This window comes from Geotrypetes seraphini, chromosome 3 (assembly GCF_902459505.1).
Source record: "Geotrypetes seraphini chromosome 3, aGeoSer1.1, whole genome shotgun sequence".
Lineage (NCBI taxonomy): Eukaryota > Metazoa > Chordata > Amphibia > Gymnophiona > Dermophiidae > Geotrypetes > Geotrypetes seraphini.
Window position 1 is genome coordinate 169,486,935 of NC_047086.1, and position 19,354 is coordinate 169,506,288.

The 19,354-nt window shown below is 43.7% G+C and overlaps 1 protein-coding gene across 5 annotated transcripts in view; it reads right to left on the bottom strand.

Moving 5' to 3' along the window:
• The window catches only part of SLC18B1 (solute carrier family 18 member B1), a 148,773-nt gene that overhangs the window by 37,540 nt on the left and 91,879 nt on the right, over nucleotides 1-19,354 (bottom strand). For 4 of the 5 annotated variants that reach the window (XM_033938971.1, XM_033938974.1, XM_033938972.1 and 1 more), the window contains 2 exons: nucleotides 8,461-8,597; nucleotides 6,084-6,185 (listed from right to left, as the gene is read on the bottom strand). In XM_033938971.1, the coding sequence (XP_033794862.1) occupies nucleotides 6,084-6,185; nucleotides 8,461-8,597 (239 nt within the window). The remainder of the gene's footprint in view (nucleotides 1-6,083; nucleotides 6,186-8,460; nucleotides 8,598-19,354) is intronic. The other variant, XM_033938973.1, reaches the window with a different exon arrangement.

Below are 19,354 nucleotides of genomic sequence, written 5' to 3' on the forward strand. Positions count from 1 at the left end.
GCCCTGCCTGTAGTCATGGCTGCACCAGGGCTTCCAAGCTGTCGCTTCCTGGCTTTTATCTTCAATTGAAAAACCATTCCGCTTTATTCTTGGTTGCCCACACCATCAGATCGAATTGGGTGTCCCCAATGACTCACAATGCAGTTGAATGCCTTCTGGGATCTAGAGTCTGTCAGCTGAGAAAATCCGCTTGCACATTGTACACTCCTGCTACATATGCTGCCGAGAGAGCCAACAGATGAAAATTCACCCACCGAAAACAAGATTTGGACCTCCAAGCATAGGGGAGCAATCTTGGTGCAGCCCTGATGATTGACATAGGCTACAGCCATTGCATTGTCTGAGAAAACTCATACTGCTTGTTCTGTAGCGAGCTTCCTAGTGCTAGGCTTCTCGAGAATGTGGAACCTCAAGAACTTACTGTGATCTGGAAAAATGGGGATATGCAGATAGGCTTCTGTCAAATCCAGAGGTGAAAAATTCTCCTTTTGACACCGAGGAAATGACAAGACCTTTGTTTCCATGTGGAAGCATGGTATCTCGAAGGCAGCATTGACTGAGTTCAGATCAAGAATCAGCCTCCAATCTTCTGCATCTTTTTTGGGCACAATAAAGTATATGGAGTATCTACCTAAGCCCGATTCTTTGTCCAGGACAACTTCTATGGCTGGAGGAGAAGTCGTACAGTGAGAGGTTAGAGAAACTAGGCCTCTTCTTCCTTGAAAAGAGGAGACAGAGGGGACATGATTGAAGGGAATAGACTTAGTAGATAGAGACAAGTTGTTCACCCTCTCTAAGGTAGAGAGAACAAGAGGCTGTTATAGGGGATGTATACAACTTTCTAAATGAGGTCTCACCAGAGTCTTATACAGAGGCATCAATACCTCCTTTTTCCTACTAGCCATACCTCTCCCTATGCAACCTATCATCCTTCTAGCTTTCGCTGTCACCTTTTCAACCTGTTTGGCCATCTTAATGTAATGTAATTTATTTCTTATATACCGCTATATCCGTTAGGTTCTAAGCGGTTATCAGAAAATATACATTAAAATTATAAATAAGAGATAAGAAAGGTACTTAAAAAATTCCCTTACTGTCCCGTAGGCTCACAATCTAACTAAAGTACCTTGAGATTACAAAGAAGTGAAAATAGAGAAGGGGGATTAAAGTAAAATATATATTTTGACAAGGAAGGATTGGTCTAATTAATTTTCGTTAAACTATAGAACTCTGGAGAGATTTAAAAGAAAGAAGATAGAACTTAAATAAGATAGTGGACAAAACAATAAATAAGATTAAAGATAGATCATATGTTGGCGAGAGAAATAAAATAAAATAAAACTAAATAAAAAACATAGTCTTTAATCCACGGTTTTAGAGTCACTGATGAGGTGAAGTAAGTAAGTTTAGGAGGATCTATGATGTTCCAGAAAGATTCTCTAATGATGAGCTCGTCCTAGGTTACTATGACTCCTTTCCAGCGATGTTTTCTCATCTATGCATTGCCTCCCTTAAGATCATCAAATACAATCACATCCAAGTCCCGTTCTTCCGTCGTGCACATAAGTTCTTCACCTCCAAACTGTACCGTTCCCTCTGGTTTTTGCAGCCCAAATGCATGACCTTGCATTTCTTAGCATTAAATTTTAGCTGCCAAATTTCAGACCATTCTTCAAGCTTTGCTAGGTCTTTCGTCATGTTATTCACACCATCAATTACAAAGCACTGAAGGATCCCTTCAGACCAGCACGGCCTCAGGATTTTTTTTTTTAAGAACAGACTCCACTGGCTCGCTAAGCTATATGCCTTGCCAGTATCAGTGGCAAGGCTTACAGTTGAGGCACCTCAACAAAAATATGAGGAGGTGGAGGAAAGGGGGGGAGACTCAACTTGTGACCTGTTGAGTGTGACACCCCCCGAGGTCGGGTGGACCCTCAAACAGGGTACCCCCAAGCTCAGTCCAGCACAAGAATGGGGATAAGAAGCACTAAACAAAATTCTAACAGGCCTAATTAAGGAGAGACTGGCACAGCTCACCTGCTGAGAGACTGAGTAAAGACTGGTGTGAGAGGGAGTGCAGCTATTAGTACTACAACCAAAAGTTTGGTCTCAGTCTCCACCTGCTGGTCAAAGTGAGCTATTACCCATCAGTAAAGATGTACCGATCTGGAGAGATGCTAAAGAAAAGGCAATTTGTTCAGAGTAGCCTTGGAGGAGGAATCTCCCCCACTCACTGTCTGATCCATAACATTCTACAAGAACAAAAAAGAGGCAAGAAAGATGTCTAAACCATCTACCAGTTACATTTATTTCAATGTAACATTAATTGAAAAAAAAAAAAAAGTCTTAGGTCTTTACAAAGACCATTTGAAGTCCCAAGCAGTGGAATCCTAGGAAAGTCTACATGCAGAAATAGCATATACAAAGACCTTGGATCAAGATCATATAGAGCAGGGGTGTCCAATGTCGGTCCTCGAGGGCCGCAATCCAGTCGGGTTTTCAGGATTTCCCCAATGAATATGCATGAGATCTATTTGCATGCACTGCTTTCAATGCATATTCATTGGGGAAATCCTGAAAATCCGACTGGATTGCGGCCCTCGAGGACCGACATTGGACACCCCTGATATAGAGCATTTGCCACATAATACACTCCTGACATAAGGAACTGGGGATTCACATTGGTATCTGCCTCTGGAACACCATGTAACCATGAGTGACAAGCGTGTGCAACAAATTAAGCTGCGGCTGTCTTCAGTCCCAACGCCGCAGCCTCAAACTGTGTCTTAAGGACAAAATTCAGCCTGTGGTGCTGTGAATTTTTCACCACCACTTCTCCTTCACTGAAGAGGGAGGTATGCTTGGTCACCTTCAACACTAAAGAATCCACTTTCGGAGGAATAAACAGCTGATGAAATTCAGCATCCATAGGGAAAAGTTTTGTCATGACTTTAGCCAACTAAAGGGCCCCCTCCAGGACCTCACAATGGCTCGTCAGCATCTTAGTGATGTCTGGATTGGGGGTTGGGAAAGCATGTGGTCTGAGCATTCTTGCTGCTCATCAGCAAACACTGAGCGGTAGAGGACTGAGGATGCTATATTTTTAATTCCTGGAGAGACTTGGTAATAATCTCCAGAAGCACTGCAGGCTTAAACAGCCTATGCACCGTCAGATCCTCGCCGAGTTCCAGGGCTGCCACCTGCAAGCTGTAGAATCTGTCCATGTCTATTTGAAATGTAGGTCAGCATTTTGATGGCCTATGTTTCAGGTGTTTATTGCAGCCCTAGGGAGATGCCTAGGGCTGCCTAAGCTCGTCTAAGGACACTTCTGGGCACTCCTAGCCTTGGGCAAGCTTAGGTGGCCCTACATATCTCCCTAGGTTTGCGAAAATGCCTATAATATAGGCTGCCTGCCTCAGGGTTGTTAGTTTTTTGTTTTGTTTTTTAACACGTGCTTCCCGACTGGCTGGTTAGATGGTGGTAGGATGTCTACCGTCATCTACAATCGGGACGCCGTTTATAAAATTTGCCCGTTTGTACTCACTGTGCCATGCTAGTGCTGGGAGCTGCTTGGACTGAAACTGCAGTCAGAGAACCTCTGTCTTAGAGAAGCCTGGAAACTGGGATAGCATGTTTCTTCAGACTGCTCCTCAGTCTTACTGGCTGGACTGAGACCTCAAACCCCACCGGAAACTTGCACGCACAGACAGGAGAAGGATCACAGTCGGCACGTGATCCTGGTGAAGAACTACCACATGGCCACGCAGCCTGCACTCAAGTAGAGAGCTCCACGGGACCGGGGACGACGGGTCACGGGGATCCCGTAGGGACGCCTCTGAGGGTAGCGCGGTTCCTGCAGGGCTGGATGTACTAAGTCGCGCGGCTTTCTTCCTACCTGCTCTGCTTGCAGCACAGAGCCGAACGGAAGTCTTCCCGATGTCAGCGCTGATGTCGGGAAGACTTCCATTCGGCTCCGTGCTGCAAGCAGGGTAGGTAAGGAGGAGTAGCCTCGCGGCTCGAGTGGCTACCAAGGGAGGGGGGCGGTCCGCCCCGCCCCGGGTGCAGCACAGCCGGCCAGGTCCCCTTACTTTTGTGGCGCTTCCCCGACCGACAACAGCCCTGGTCCGACAAACCTCCCTGCCCTTAACCGCAAATCTAAATTACCTTCTTACAGCAGCTGTAAGAAGGAAATTTAGATTCGCGGTTAAGGGCAGGGAGGTTTGTCAGACCGGGGCTGTTGTCGGTCGGTCGGTCGGGGAAGCGCCACAAAAGTAAGGGAACCTGGCCGGCTGTGCTGCACCCGGGGCGGGAGAGAAGGAGGGGGGAGAAGGATGCTGAAAGCACTGGGGAAGACAAAGGGATGGAGAAGGACGCTGAAAGCATTTGTGGAACACAGAAGGGGGAGATGGACGCTGACAGGACATGGGGAAGACGGGGGGGAGAAGGACCCTGAAAGCCCATGGGGAAGACAAAGGGGTGGAGAAGGATGCTGAAAGGACATGGGGAAGACGGGGGGTGGGGTGGAGAAGGACGCTGAAAGGACATGGGGAAGACAGAGGGGGGAGAAGGACACTGAAAGGACATGGGGAAGACAGAGGGGGGAGAAGGACGCTGAAAGGACATGGGGAAGACAGAGTGGGGAGAAGGACACTGAAAGGACATGGGGAAGAAAGAGTGGGGAGAAGGACACTGAAAGGACATGGGGAAGACAGAGTGGGGAGAAGGACACTGAAAGGACATGGGGAAGACAGAGTGGGGAGAAGGACACTGAAAGGACATGGGGAAGACAGAGTGGGGAGAAGGACACTGAAAGGACATGGGGAAGATGGGGGGAGAAGGACGCTGACAGGACATGGGGAAGATGGGGGGGAGAAGGACGCTGACAGGACATGGGGAAGATGGGGGGGAGAAGGACGCTGAAAGGAAATGGGGAGGAGAGAGTGGGGAGAAGACGCTGGCAGGGAAGAAGACAGAGATGCCAGACTATGGGGTGAGCGGAGGGAAGAAGATGGGTGCCAGACCAATTTGGAAGGGGGGAGAAAGGGAGAGGCACAGTAACAGAGCAAATGGAAGACGCAGAAGGAAGAGAGACAGTGGATGGAAGGAACTGAATGAGAACATGAGGAAAGCAGAAACCAGGCAACAAAGGTAGAAAAAGAATTCTATTTCTTTTTTTTTTTTGCTTCAGGATAAAGTAGTATATTAGCTGTGTTGATAAAAATTTATAAACAAAAGAGGCTCTGGTAGAAACCCGTTTACAAAGTATGTATTCTTCCCAATTAATATTTCCAAATTAATAAAGTCTTTTTGCTTATTTGTAAATGGGTTTCTACCAGAGCCTTTAATTCAGTAGCATAATTAAATGAAATAACTATTTCTGAAGTTTATAGGGACGGGCGGGGACGGAGGGGATTCCTCACGGGGACGGAGGGGATTCCTCACGGGGATGGGTGGGGATGGAGGGATTCCTCACGGGGACGGGTGGGGCGGGTGAGACTTTGGTGGGGACGGGTGGGATTTCTGTCCCCGCGCAACTCTCTACACTCAAGCTCTCTGCGGTCAAAACCTGGAGTGAGCCTTGCTCCCAAAGGAACGGTCCCCAAACTCTGGGAGTGTAGGCTAGCCAAGCAGGTGCCCTGCAAAGGAGGCTGCCTTTTGGCTACAGACTTCTGCCCTCAAAGTCTGTGTTCTCTAGCAGCCAGGGATGTCCCGAGACCAGGAGCCTCTGCAGCACCGCAAAGCCTCACAATTAGATTTAAAAAAAACACAAAACCAAAATTAAAGAAAAATAAACACGAGCAGAACAGACAGGCTCCTACCATCTCGTGTGTAGAGAGTAAATCTAAGGAATTAGTAGACAGCCCAGAGTGACGGAAGGCAGAGCTGAAAAATGTAAAATGAGGCTCTCTACACCAGATCTCACAATTAGAGATACACAACAACATACATGTTCAAGAATGAGATGCCTATTGCACTAAAAGTAATAGAGAATGTTATCCCACCTTCAACCACATAAACTCTCCCCTCCACTTGCATTTCAACTATGCTCAGTTTAAAGTGAGTTTAACAGGAGCAATACTTACTGGTTTTTTATCACTTATAATGCCCAAGAGAGGTGAAGAGAGTGAATAGGACAAGGCTAAACCCAAAAATACCAGACCTACATAACCAACTGGTAGATTAAACTGCAAATATAAATGCAAAGTATTAGAATACTTCATAGCAATCATGTACAACACAGTTACATTATTTACTCTGTTTATGATTTAGGAATACAAGCTTCTATTTTCTAAAGATTTATTTAAAATTTTCTTATACACCACAAATCTAAGTGGTTTACAATATACATTAAAACATACTGCTCTTCAAGAGGCATATTTTCAAAGCACTTAGGGCTCCTTTTACTAAGCTGCGGTAGCGTTTTTAGCGTGTCCTGAAGATTAGCATGCGCTAACCCCTGCGCTACGTGGAAAAACTAACGCCAGCTCTATGGAGATGTTAGTGTCTAGCACACATGGCATTGTAGCGCATGCTAAAACCACTAGTGCAGCTTAGTAAAAGGAGCCCTTAGACTTACAAAGTTACATAGTGACCTATGGAACTTTGCAAGTCTAAGTGCTTTGAGAATGAGCTCACAGTATTCAAAAACCTGAACAATATCTAAAATTTCTGTTTTAATTCACAAAAATGCCAGAGAAATGCCAGAGAAAAAGATGCACTCTTAAAAGTTTTCTAAATGAACTCAACGACTCATTATTTTTCAATTTCATTGGAAGGGCGTTGCATAACTGAGGTCCCACAACCATAAAGATTGAGTCCCTATATATCTCCAATCTAATTTGTTTAAAATCTGGATCACCAAGTAGTGCCCGATTCCCTGAACGAAGGGGACGTTCTGGCACAGCCAGACAAAGTGGTTGTTCTTCTTAAAGAATTTTAAAAATTAGCATTGACATTTTAAAATGAATACGCCATTGAATAGGCAACCAATAAAACTGCATAAGAATTGGCGTTAATATGACAAGACAAAGGACTTCCTAAGCTTAAACGAGCAGCAGCATTTAGAGCTATTTGTAATGGTCATAGATCTATATATATATATATATATATATATATAGATCTATGACCATTACAAATAGCTCTAAATAGCTCTGAATAGCTCTGAATAGCTCTGAATAGCTCTGAATAGCTCTAAATAGCTCTGAACGAAGGGGACGTTCTGGCACAGCCAGACAAAGTGGTTGTTCTTCTTAAAGAATTTTAAAAATTAGCATTGACATTTTAAAATGAATACGCCATTGAATAGGCAACCAATAAAACTGCATAAGAATTGGCGTTAATATGACAAGACAAAGGACTTCCTAAGCTTAAACGAGCAGCAGCATTTAGAGCTATTTGTAATGGTCATAGATCTATATATATATATATATATATATATAGATCTATGACCATTACAAATAGCTCTAAATGCTGCTGCTCGTTTAAGCTTAGGAAGTCCTTTGTCTTGTCATATTAACGCCAATTCTTATGCAGTTTTATTGGTTGCCTATTCAATGGCGTATTCATTTTAAAATGTCAATGCTAATTTTTAAAATTCTTTAAGAAGAACAACCACTTTGTCTGGCTGTGCCAGAACGTCCCCTTCGTTCAGGGAATCGGGCACTACTTGGTGATCCAGATTTTAAACAAATTAGATTGGAGATATATAGGGACTCAATCTTTATGGTTGTGGGACCTCAGTTATGCAACGCCCTTCCAATGAAATTGAAAAATAATGAGTCGTTGAGTTCATTTAGAAAACTTTTAAGAGTGCATCTTTTTCTCTGGCATTTCTCTGGCATTTTTGTGAATTAATGACCTTGAGCTTCTTACATAAATTGTTATCCAGTTCATTAAGAATGGATGATGCATGTTAAATCTAGAGGATACGGTGGCCATTGAACTCCTTATATTTAACAAGCATTTATTTATATATATATATATATATATATATATATATATATATATATATGTATATATGTATGTATGTATGTATGTATGTATGTATGTATATATATATATATATATGTATATATGTATGTATGTATGTATGTATGTATGTATATATATATATATATATATATATATATATATATATATATATATATATATATATATACATATATACATACATATATATATATATATATATATATACATACATACATACATACATACATAGATATATATATATATATATATATATAAATGCTTGTTAAATATAAGGAGTTCAATGGCCACCGTATCCTCTAGATTTAACATGCATCATCCATTCTTAATGAACTGGATAACAATTTATGTAAGAAGCTCAAGGTCAAAGTAGTGATCAACTGTGCAAAATTTTATTTCCAACTTTTAAAATAATCAGTTTAATCATGGATATAAGAAGCCAAAATGAAAGGAGTGATTTATTTTACACACCGTTCTTGTCACAAAGAGCGACAATGTAGGATCCAGGAAACCCAAACATGAGCTAAGAGAAAAGATGACACCACACAGAAATACAACCTTTGGAAGAGTAATAAGTTTCCAGAATGATTCCTTTCCAGGAAATGTATCTATATATAAAAAAAAAAAGAAAGACAAAGCCCAAAATAATTTTTAATGCCCTCTGCTGTTCATGAAACTCTACAAACCTTATTATGCTACTACACAAATCATTTTACTTTGTTAAAAATTAAATAGTATTTGTTTAGGGGGGGGAAGAGTAATATTTATGGGTTTACACTTTAGATCAGGGATATACAAACTTTTCACCACGACGGCTACAATGGGTACTTCAGCACTTTTCAGTGGGCCATAGTAGTAAAAAAAAAAAAAAAAAAGAAAAAGATAAATAACTCTAGATATGAATTTTAATGAAAGCAGAAAATTTTATAAACTAATTACAGAGTATGTGAGATTAAATTATCACATATTAATGACGATGAACACTTCCAGCAAATTCTCATCACAAATTATAATAAAACCATTAATGTGAATGATGGAACTATTTTTCTGTTTTTAAAATCTTAAACTGACATTCAAATTTTGAAATGCTAATTACAAGTAGCGACTTCAAATATTCATCAGATAAATTTGCCCTGTATTCTGACTTGATATATTTCATTTGGGAAAAAGTTCTTGCAAAGATACATTGTCCCCAAAAAATGGAGATAAATTTACAAGCAAATTTCTTCAAATATAGAAACTGCCTAGAGTTCAAAAATTTTTTTTTTAAAAAAAAAACAAACAAACAAACAAACAAAAAACGATCAAGTTTCCTTCCTTGTATTTATCTTTAATATGTTCATTTGTCTGATGTTCAATAATTTCCATTTGAATTTGACTTGGGACATCAGCAACATCAAGGTCAAATGAATTTTGAAACAATCTAGCATGGGCATCCAAATCAGCAAATCATTTTTGAAATTGTTGTTTAAGATCTGAAATAACTAAATTTGCAAACAAGAAAGGAAATTCTGCTTCACCCTTTTTATGCAATTCTGCATGGCATTTGAGCAAAGTTATAATCTTTCACCTGGCCTTCCAGAAGTATCAACTTTGCTCCGAATGCCTTGATATCCTATATAATAAAACTTAGCGGCGCATGCGCTTTAAAAAAAAAAAAAAAAGCGTGATCCCTGCCGCTGTGGTGTATGATCCGTGGCTGTGTTCCATTTTAGAACCCGGCCGCAGGGATCACTCTGGCCACTCCCCCTCCTCCCGCCCTCACTCACCAGCCCGAAGAGCAGGCAAGCTCTCCCCCTGCCCGCGTCCACAAACACAATGGAGCTTCAACTCACCAACCGCCGCCGCCGCCGCTGCTCCTCCTCTTCCAAAGCAGCCTGCGATCATGGCCGGCTTTAGTGAACTGCGCAGGCCGCTCTCCAAACTCAGTAGCACATTCCCTCTAACGCACGGGATCACGTCAGAGGGAATGTGCTACCGAGTTGGAGAGTGGCCTGCGAGGTTTGCTAAAACTGGCCACCATGATCGCAGGCTGCTTTGAAGAGGAGCAGGCCAGAAGAAGCCGGGATGGAGGGAGGGTAAGAATGGGGCCAATACAGGGGGGGGGGCCACGGTGAAAGGGAAAGGGGTCTGCTTTGGCAGGGAGGAGTGTGCTTGGGACAGGCAGCTGTGCTCGGGAGATGGGAGGGGGGGAAGTGTGCTGGGGACAGACAGCTTTGCTGTGGGGGGGGAAGACAGAAAGGGTCATGGAGAGACAGTTAGGGAGTGAAAGGGGGCTGCTTTGGAGGGAGGTGTGTGCTGGGGCAAACAGCTTTGCTCTGGGGTGAATACAGAAGGGTGCCACGAAGAGACAGTCAGGGAGAGGGAAAGAGGGCTGCTTTGGGGGGAGAGGTGTGCTGGGGGCAGACAGCTTTGCTCGAGAGGGGGGGACGATAGGGCACAGACAGTGGCCAAGGAGAGAGAGAGAAAGAAACACAGACAGACAGACAGACACATCTATTCTAGCACCCCTTAATGTAACGGGCTTAAAGACTAGTGAGTTAATAAATCACAAACTAAGTTTATTTTCACCCTGCAACTTTAAATTCAAATTCAAATTGTTCATGTGGTTCACAAGATCTGCAAAAAAATGCCAATTTCCAAAACCACTCAGTATCTGATAAAAGTGGTTCATAATGGTTTTTCTCAGTAAGAAATATATCAATATCATTCCCAAGATGAAAGAAGCGTGAAAGAACCTTCCATAGCTAAGCCATCGAACTGCAATATGTCATGTCAACATATTTGGAATCACCTTCTCGAGAAAAGACCAAAACTGACGATGATTGAGTGCACGAGCGCGAATGAAATTTACCATAGAAATAACAGGTTTTAAGACAGCTCATATCAACGTATTTTCCACAAAGCAATTGTTGGTGGATAACACAGCGAAGAAACATTGTTTTTTATATTCCTGCATGCTCACAAGCTTTTGCGATTTGTCCAACCAAACCCATATTTATACCAGACATGTTTTTTCATGGCATTTAAAAATAAAACAGGAAAGTTTTTAAAGTCCTGAAAAGCTGTCAGCCGTGAAATATTCAGGCAGCATACTTTTCAAACCCCCCACCACCACCGCCGCCGCTGTACCTTTTAAAACCCTCCATCCCCCCTCCCCCAGCTTTGTGGTTAAGGCCTGGCTTCTTTGGGCAGCATCAGCGTTTAAAATTTGCCGCTGTTGCCGGCTTCAGGCCTTCCTCTCTGGCGGGTCCTGCCTACTTCATGTTTTCATGAAGACAGGACCTGCCAGAGAGGAAGACCTGAAGCCGGCAACAGCAATTAATTATAAATGCTGCTGCTGCTGCTGCTGCCCGATGAAGTTGAAGGAGAAAAGGGAGCAGAGGAGGAGAGAATGGTAGGGCATGGAGGTAAGGAGGAAGGTATGGGGGGGGGAGGAAAATGCTGCACAGGGAAGTGGGGTGGGAGGGAAATGCTGAGCACAGGGAAATGGAGGGGGCAGAAAAAGGAACGGAGGTGTACTGCTGGGCAGGGGGAGCAGGAAAAAGGGGTTGATGGACAGGGGAAGAGGTGCTGATGGACAGGAGGGGCAGAAAAATGAAGGCAAGCCTATTGCTGGACAGGGGGAGCAGGAAGGAGGTGATGATGGACAGGGGGGAGGTAAAACAAAAGGAGAAGGGCTGCTGCTGGATAAGGTGAGCAGTGATGGGGTGGTAGAGGACACAGGGGAGGTAAAAGGAAGGGAGAATGGACAGGGCGAGCAAGCAAGGGGTGGTGGTGGACAGCCAAGAAAAAAAAAGAAAAAGAAAGAAAGAGACAGAAATACAGAAAGCGGCCAAGGAGAGAAAAAAAAAAATAAAGATAGACACGCACACATATATTCTAGCACCCGTTAATGTAATGGGCTATAAGACTAGTATTAACATAATATGGAATATCAATATATTTTGAACACAGTTTTAATTAATGCATTTGAAATCTATCAATACCCCGTGGTTGTTTTTTTTGTGGATTCTCATAGGAAAATTAGTCCGGTTGACGCATTTCCGCACAATTCTTCCATGGGCCGGATAAAATCATATCGCGGGACGGATATGTCCCACATGCCGTACTATGGATACCCCTGCTTTAGATCAAAACGTTGCCACATACCAGTAGCATAGCCAAATATGAATTTTTTTTTTTGAAGGGGGAACTGGATTCCCTATTTCTTTGCCTCCCCTTACTCCTCAAAATTCCTGCCCCACCAGCTGAAAAAACAAACAAACCCAGACTTCACCCCCAATTGGAAAAGAGCAGCAAAGCCAGCATTTTAAGCCATCGTATCAGCATTTGTGGTTAAAGGTGCTATCACTGACTTTCCAACAAGGAGGGGGCTTTAGATTTCTTCAGCTGGTGGGACTGGGAAATCCTTTTTAGCTGCTGGGCAGGCCTGAGAAAAAGTGGACAGGCTTAAAGCCTACTCATAGTTATGCTCCTGTCACATTTTGGAAAAAGGCTCCTAATTCTGAAAATATTTACCAAGCAGACAGTAGCTACCATCAGTTCACTTCAAAACTCAGGCGGGATTGTACTTCTTAGGAAACCAGACGGAGACTATGTGGAAAAGGATTCGGAAAAAGCCCAACTATTAAATGAATACTTCAGCTCAGTCTTCACCCGCGAAGCGCCGGGGCTTGGCCCTCAGCTACAGACAAGGGTTGACTCAGTTGACCCGTTTAGTAACTTCGAGTTTACACCCAGCAGTGTCTACAGTGAGCTATCAAGGCTCAAGGTTAACAAGGCAATGGGGCCTGACAACCTACACCCCAGGGTGCTAAGGGAGCTGTGCGATGTCCTGGCGGAGCCACTGTCCAAGCTCTTCAATCTCTCCCTTAGGAAAGGCAGCGTCCCGTCAGACTGGAGGACGGCTAACGTCATTCCACTCCACAAGAAAGGCTCCAAGATTGAGGCAGCAAACTACAGACCAGTGAGTCTAATATCGATAGTGAGCAAACTAATGGAAACTCTAACCAAACACCAATTGGATAAGATCCTGGATGAGGAGAATCTACGGGATCCCCGTCAACATGGATTTACTAAAGGGAGATCGTGCCAATCCAACCTGATCAGCTTCTTTGACTGGGTGACGGGGAAGCTAGATATTGGGGAGTCCCTGGACATCGTGTACCTGGACTTTAGCAAAGCATTTGATAGCGTACCACACCGCAGGTTGCTGAGCAAGATGAGTTCTATAGGATTAGGTGACACAGGGGGATTTAAAATTTGCACCTTCGATCCATAAGACGCACCGAGATTTCCACCCACTTTTGGGTGGAAAAAAGTGCATCTTTTGGAGCGAAAAATACAGTAATTCTTCTGAAAACAGCAGGGTCTAAACTATCCCAAAAACCTTAGCCAGCCAGCCAGGTTTGGGATCCATGTTAGGAGTCACTGCTCAGGAAAAGGATCTAGGTGACATTGTTGAGGATATGTTGAAACCCTCAGCTCAATATGCAGTGGCAGCTAAAAAAGCATGTAGAATGTTAGGAATTATCAGGAAAGGAATGGAAGATGAAAGTGTTATAATGTCCTTGTATTGCTCTATGGTACAGCCACACCTCAAATACTGTGTGCAATTCTGGTTGTCGTATCACAAAAAAGATATAGCAGAATTAGAAAAAGTACAGAGAAGGGCAACAAAAATGATAAAAGGGATGAGATGACTTTCCTACGAGGAAAAGGCTACAGCAGTTAGGGCTCTTAAGCTTGGAGAAGAGATGGCTCAGGGGTGTTATGATAGAGGTCTATAAAATACTGAGTGGAGTGGAAAGGATAGATATGAATTGCTTGTTTACTCTTTCCAAAAAATACAAGGACTAAGGGGGGGGGGCATGCGATGAAGCTGCGCAGCACGTGGCACAAGGGTACTCATTTGGGCACCAATCCAGCGTAAGCCTGGCATGATTTAGTGGTAAAGGAGTTTGAGGACTCCATCCCTGCCAGTTTTCAGGCAAAACAAGGAGATTTAAAGTTTCTGGAAAAATAAAAAAAAAAAAAAAAAAATTGGAAAATGGAAGATGGCTGCCGTAGCAGCATTTTGGTGCCAAAAAGGGCTCCAAAATGTTTTAACCAAAATGGAAAAAAAACAACAACACCTGGATCCTGGAGGTGAAGAAATCTAAGGGAAAGGCCCGATTTTCCTCATAGGCTGAAATAGCCTTACTCACTGTGACCTGTACTACAAATGTGCCGCAGCTTGCCTCAGCTCCAAAGGTAACTAGGTTTTGGAGAAGAAATCACTGCCTCAAACGGGCCGCTCCTCAAGTACTAAATCTTTGGACTACCAGTCTGATTGGTATCTGACTAAACCTCGGACACTTGCAGACCTGAAATGGGGGAGGTGAAATGCAGTCAGCAACCTTCGGGACCATGCTGAGCCCCCTACCGATGCCTGACAGTCTGCGCCCAAGCCCCTGCAATACAGTAGATGAGCAATGCTACAAGGGGAATGGACCTCAAGCCCCAAGAGGTTTCTGCAAACTGGTCAATGGGTACCACAGAGGGATTGACCTGTCAATTGCAGACCTCGGTCTGTTTCTCCTCCATGCAGGCAGAGCTGGACCCTCAACTAGGGGAGTTCTTAGCACCAAAATCAGTCAAAATACTGAAAAAAAAAAAAAAGACTGAAAAAATAAAGAAATAAGAGATCAAAGACTTCTTCTAGCTTGTGTGCAGCAGGAAAAACTGAAGCAGTAGAGCCCTTTAGTGAAGAAGGGATTCAAAAGCTGGATTCCTTCTACATGGCTCATAAGCATTGGGATATTACCCATCTGTCGTAGAAGCACGCTCTGTACATCCAAATGTTTCAAAACTTGCCCCTCGTGGTATGGAAAGTGGGCAATCTGATTTTCTGATTGAGATGAAATGTCATGCCACCTTTGGCAAAAATGAAGGAACAGTGTGAAGAGAAACTCCCACGTCTGTAAACCTGTGGAACGGCTCTTTGCAAGTCAGTGCCTGAATCTTTAACATTCTAGCAAAGACGATGACTACCAGAAAAAAAAAGCTAACTATTTTCAGTAGTGATGCCTCCTGCAAAGGCTCATAAGGTGCCTTGCTGAGTCCACTCAAGTCAATGTTAAGATTCCACACGGGAAACCGGAGGCCTCAATCTGATCAAAACCTATGTCAGGATGCAAACCCACCCATGCTCTGAAACACAGGAGACCTGCTACTTGCACTCTAAGGGATCCTACCGCTAACCCTTTTTCCAGTCCGGCCTGCAGGAAGATCAAAACAATCGACACCGGAGTTCTTAAGGGTTCCATATGAACTTTTGCACACTACTGATTAAAACTTCTAGGCCATAGCATAGGTGGTGATGGTGTTTGATTTCTTGGCTCCAAGAAGGGTAGCAATAACCATCTTCGAACTGCCTTTTTATACTAGAGCTGCATGCTCAAGAGCCATGCCATTAAACCAAAGCATTCCAGACTCTCTATGGGAACTGGACTTTGACAAAAGATCCGTATACACTGGAAGCTTGAGACCTCTGTCCTTTCGCAGGCTCCAGTGCCACAGTCCACATGGCTAGTCCAGAGCCACCAGGACTACCTGTCCACAATAGTTCACTATCCGATGGATGGCTTGTCCTATCAAAGAGCACGGGGAAAAATGTATAGCAGACCCTATGCTGGCTACAGTTGAACCAGGGTATTCCATCCATCACTTCCTGGTTCGATTCTTCTGCTGAAAAATTGGGCCACCTTCTTGTTGTCCACCAATGCCATGAGGTTGATCAGTGACTGCCACCAGCACCACACTATGCAGTTGAATGCCCTCTGAGACAACAACCACAAACCCCAGGTCTAATGTCTTTCTGCTGAGATATTTGGCCTACACATTGTCTATTCCAACTAAATGAGCTGTGGATATCGTTTGCAAATGAAGCTTTCCCAACTGAATAACATTTTGGCCTCTAAAATGCAGAGAAGCACCTCTCGTGCCTCCCTGCAAATCGACATAAGCCACCATTGTGACATTGTCTGAGAAAGCCCTGACCATTTTTGTCTTCCAGAGGTTTCTCCAGCATTTAAGGCAAACCAAATGGGCCACAATTCTAGATGGTTTATGAACCACTTCATCTGCGACAGAGATCATTGGCCTTGGATTGGGTGCCCTAGATCAGGGGTGCCCAATACGTCGATCGCGATAGACCGGTAGATTGCGAAGGCAAAGTGAGTCAATTGCAGAGCCTATCCCAGGCTTTGTGATAAACTTGTGTTGCCTTCACAATCTAACAGGCCGATCAGCCTTCCTCTCCCTGACTTCAATTCTGCCGTCGGAGAGGAAGTTCCTGGCCAGCCAATCGCTGCCTGGCTGGGCTGAACTTCCTCCCCGACGGCATTGGGGAGGAATGCTGGTCGGCCCGATGCTTCTGCAGGGAGAGCTTGGGGAAGCGGTGGCTTGGGGAAGGGCAGGGAGAAAGAAAGAAAGAGGGCAGGCAGGGAGACAGAAAGAAAGAAAGAAAGAAGGGAAACAAAGAAAGAAAGGGGGCATGAAGAGAAAAAAAAAAGAAAGGGAGGTAGGGAGAAAGAAAGGGCAGGGAGAGAAGAAAAAGTTGGGGGAGGGAATGAGGTCTGGAGGAGAGGAAGCATACAGGCTGAAAGAAGGGAAGAAACATTGGATGCCCAGTCAGAAGAAGAAAGTGCAACCAGAGACTCATAAAATCACCAAACAAAGGTAGGAAAAATGATTTTATTTTAAATTTAGTGATCAAAATGTGTCCGTTTTGAGAATTTATATCTGCTATCTATATTTTACACTATAGCCCACTTTTACTAAATCGCAATAGTGGCTTTTATCGCAGGGAGCCTATGAGCGTCGAGAGCAGCGCAGGACATTCAGCGCAGCTCCCTGCGCTAAAAACTGCTATCGCGGTTTAGTAAAAAGGGAGGGGGGTATATTTGTCTATTTTTGTATGATTGTTACTGAAGTGACAGTGCATAGAGTCATCTGCCTTGACCTCTTTGAAAAACCCCCAGAATATAAATGATAATTAACATTTTCTCTGCATACAGTGTGCTTTCTGTTTTTTAAAAATTTTATTGTTGATAGATCATTTTGACTTGGTCATTTTAAAAGTAGCTCGCAAGCCCAACAAGTGTGGGCACTCCTGCCCTAGACCATGTCTGCCCCAACTGTATAGACTGGCATCTGTTGCCAGAATCACACAAGCAGAGATGCGGCGCAGTACACTTCTCACCAGGGACTCTGGTCATAGCCAATGCAAGTTCTGCCGAGTTTCCACTGTCCAAGGCAGTGGCATCTTGAGCGAATCTGTCTGTGGAGACCAGCTAGACAACAGAGCATCTTGGAGGGAATGCATATGAGCCTTTACCCAAGGAGCCATCTTTATGGTTGCTGTCATTGAACCTAGTACCTGGAAATAGTTTCACCATTGGAGCTGGCATCACCAGGCAATCTGAAATCTGTTTTATAAGCTTCCATTTGTGTGGCTTGGGAAAAAGACATAACCTTCCTCTGTGTTAAAGCATATCCCCAGGTATTCCATGTTCTGAACCAGCTCAAAGTTACTCTTTCGGAAGTTTACAATCCAACCCAGATCCTGCAACAGCTGGACCATTTGAGTCACCACACTCCTTTTGGAGCTCTAATCAGCCAATCATCTGAGACTTGTCACCATTACCTTAGTAGTTGCTAACTCGAAGAGGAATGCGGAAAACTGAAAGTGTTGCCCCAAAATGTGGAATCTCAAAAATCTTCTGTGTTTCAGATAAGTTGGGATATGGAGGTAGGCTTCCATCAAATTCAAGAATGCTCCTTGTGTAACCACCACAATGACCGACCAAATCGTCTCCATGCAGAACTGTGGCATCTTCAAGGCCACATTGACTGACTTCAGATCCAGGATCAGGATAGCCTCCAGTCTTTTGTGGGGACTATGAAGTATACAGACTATCTGCCTGAGCCCGATTCTGCTTATGAACAGGCTCTATGGCTCAAAGTCTTTGTACCGTCACTCAGACTTTTCCCACCTTTTCCGGCCATCCTGCCGATGAATCCACAAAGTGATTCGCCAGATGGTAGCTGAATTAAAATTGGTAACCTTGGCTTATGTCCAACATCCAGCGGTCCGAGCTGATCATTCCCACACCTCCCAATAGTTCATTAGCTTTTCTCCTATCTGTGGGAGTCTGGCTACAATCTTGGCATCATTGGGACTTTTGGGGGGCTGTGGCAGAGTGTGGTCCAGAGGAATGGGTACATTTCAAGTTTCCAAACTTATCAGAAACCTTGAAATGTTCTCTGAGAAAAGGATCTTCTGGAGTACTGGCAAAAATGTCTGAAACTAGAAAAAGTACTTTGAGTAGACCCTCAAATTCCGAGGTGTGCTATCCGAAAGGGTCTTCGGACAATGATTGGCCACACTTGTTTTCAATACTCTGATAATGTCATATATAGCAGTGTTTCTCAACCCAGTCCTGAAGTACCCTTTACCAGTTAGGTTTTCAAGATATCCACAATGAATATGGATACACTTGATTTTCTTACACTGCTTCCATTATATGCAAATTTCTTTCATGCATATTCATTGTAGATATTCTGAAAACATGACTGGCAAGAGGGTACTCCAGGACCAAGTTGATATAGAGTGTCCATGATATAGTCAATCCTTGCCATGACTGTCTGAGGGCACAGTTCCTTGTCCATGCCTGAAATCTGACTGATACTTAGGGCTCCATTTACAAAGGTGTGCTAGGGCCTTAACGCGCGCAATAGCGCGCATTAAAATTCCCAAGCACGCTAGCCACTACCGCCTCCTCTTTAGTAGGTAGTAGATTTTCAGCTACCGCGAGCGGTAATTTTGTTCATGCGCTAAAAGCCTAGCGCACCTTTGTAAAAGGAGTCCTTAATGTGAAATTTTGAGCCAATCAGGGACTTAAGCTCTTCCCATTGCATCCCAAGATGCATTAGGAGGGGCAAGGCCCACCATTCTCAGCATGCGGTCCTGTAGGCAGGAAGGAGTGGGCTTCCCTCCTGCCAATATTGCAGCAGTAGGTACCGGGGTATATGGTGTTTGGGAGTGGGCAGAAATGTTGAAGGATGTTGGGGGAGGGGTGTAGGGCTCCATGGCTCTGCTGTGATCAGACAAGGTAGTTGAATACATTTAAAAAACATGGGCGTTTTCATGGGGATGATTTTATTTTTGAAAATGCTCAAAAAAGATAGACTTCCTAAGGACCAAAACTTTATACCTAAAGTCATTTTCAAAAATAAAAGATAGACGTCTGGCAGCTCTGAAAATGGGCTTCAAAAAAAAAAAAAAACACAACGTTTTACCAATAAAAGAGAAAACTGA